Raw genomic sequence first — 854 nt, forward strand, 5'->3', positions numbered from 1 at the left:
TGCGAGAGAGACCGCTGCTCAGGGGAGAAAACCAGGAACCAGCAGCAGGAAGAGGAATTCTTTTTGAGTCATCGACTGAATATGGAGCAGCTGGCTTTGGCTTTTCAAGGCCATTAGGAGGGGTGCTGATGCTCATTAATTTATTGCCAGAAGTCTTCCAGCCCTCGCCGCACACCGCGCTCACCCAGCCCTGCAGGAGCGAGGACTGGAGCATCCCAAGCGATGGGGCTGCAGCAGGCGCAGGGACTGCAGTGCCGATGGCTCCAGCAGCGCTGGGACCAGGGCACAGGAGCTGACAAAGCAGGGAGCAGGGATCAGCCTGAGGGCTCGGGGGGAATCACTGCCCGGGCTGGGGGCTGGGGCGCACGATGTGCCTCCCCAGGGGAGGCACCCTGCACTCTGCAGCCACGCTCGCCCCTCACCGCCCTTTCTCCTCTGTTTCAGAACAAGGTGCTGTCGGTGGACGGGGTGAAGGTGAAGCTGCAGGTAGGTCCCTGTGGCCCTGGGAGCAGCTTCCTGTGAGCAGAGATCAGCCTGAGGTCTCGGGGCTAATCACTGCCCGGGCTGGGGGCTGGGGCGCACGATGTGCCTCCCCAGGGGAGGCACCCTGCACTCTGCAGCCACGCTCGCCCCTCACCGCCCTTTCTCCTCTGTTTCAGAACAAGGTGCTGTCGGTGGACGGGGTGAAGGTGAAGCTGCAGGTAGGTCCCTGTGGCCCTGGGAGCAGCTTCCTTGCCCTGCTCAGTAGAGGAGCCCCCCAGAAGCAGGTCCCCCATCTCCGTCCTTTGCTGTCACATTTCTTGCCCTTGGACAGCCCTGCGAGCCCTTTGGCTGCCCTTTCCCCTCGGCAGGAG

The 854-nt window shown here is 63.1% G+C and overlaps 1 protein-coding gene across 1 annotated transcript in view; it reads left to right on the forward strand.

Moving 5' to 3' along the window:
- Positions 1-444: 444 nt before the first annotated feature.
- The window catches only part of LOC104502371 (ras-related protein Rab-26-like), a gene marked incomplete at both ends in the record, with an annotated part of 3988 nt that continues 3578 nt past the window's right edge, over positions 445-854 (forward strand). Inside the window, one exon of the mRNA XM_010146336.1 lies at positions 445-486. Within this exon, the coding sequence (XP_010144638.1) occupies positions 445-486 (42 nt within the window). The remainder of the gene's footprint in view (positions 487-854) is intronic.

The sequence above is a fragment of the Buceros rhinoceros genome, unplaced genomic scaffold, assembly GCF_000710305.1.
Source record: "Buceros rhinoceros silvestris isolate BGI_N320 unplaced genomic scaffold, ASM71030v1 scaffold30882, whole genome shotgun sequence".
Lineage (NCBI taxonomy): Eukaryota > Metazoa > Chordata > Aves > Bucerotiformes > Bucerotidae > Buceros > Buceros rhinoceros.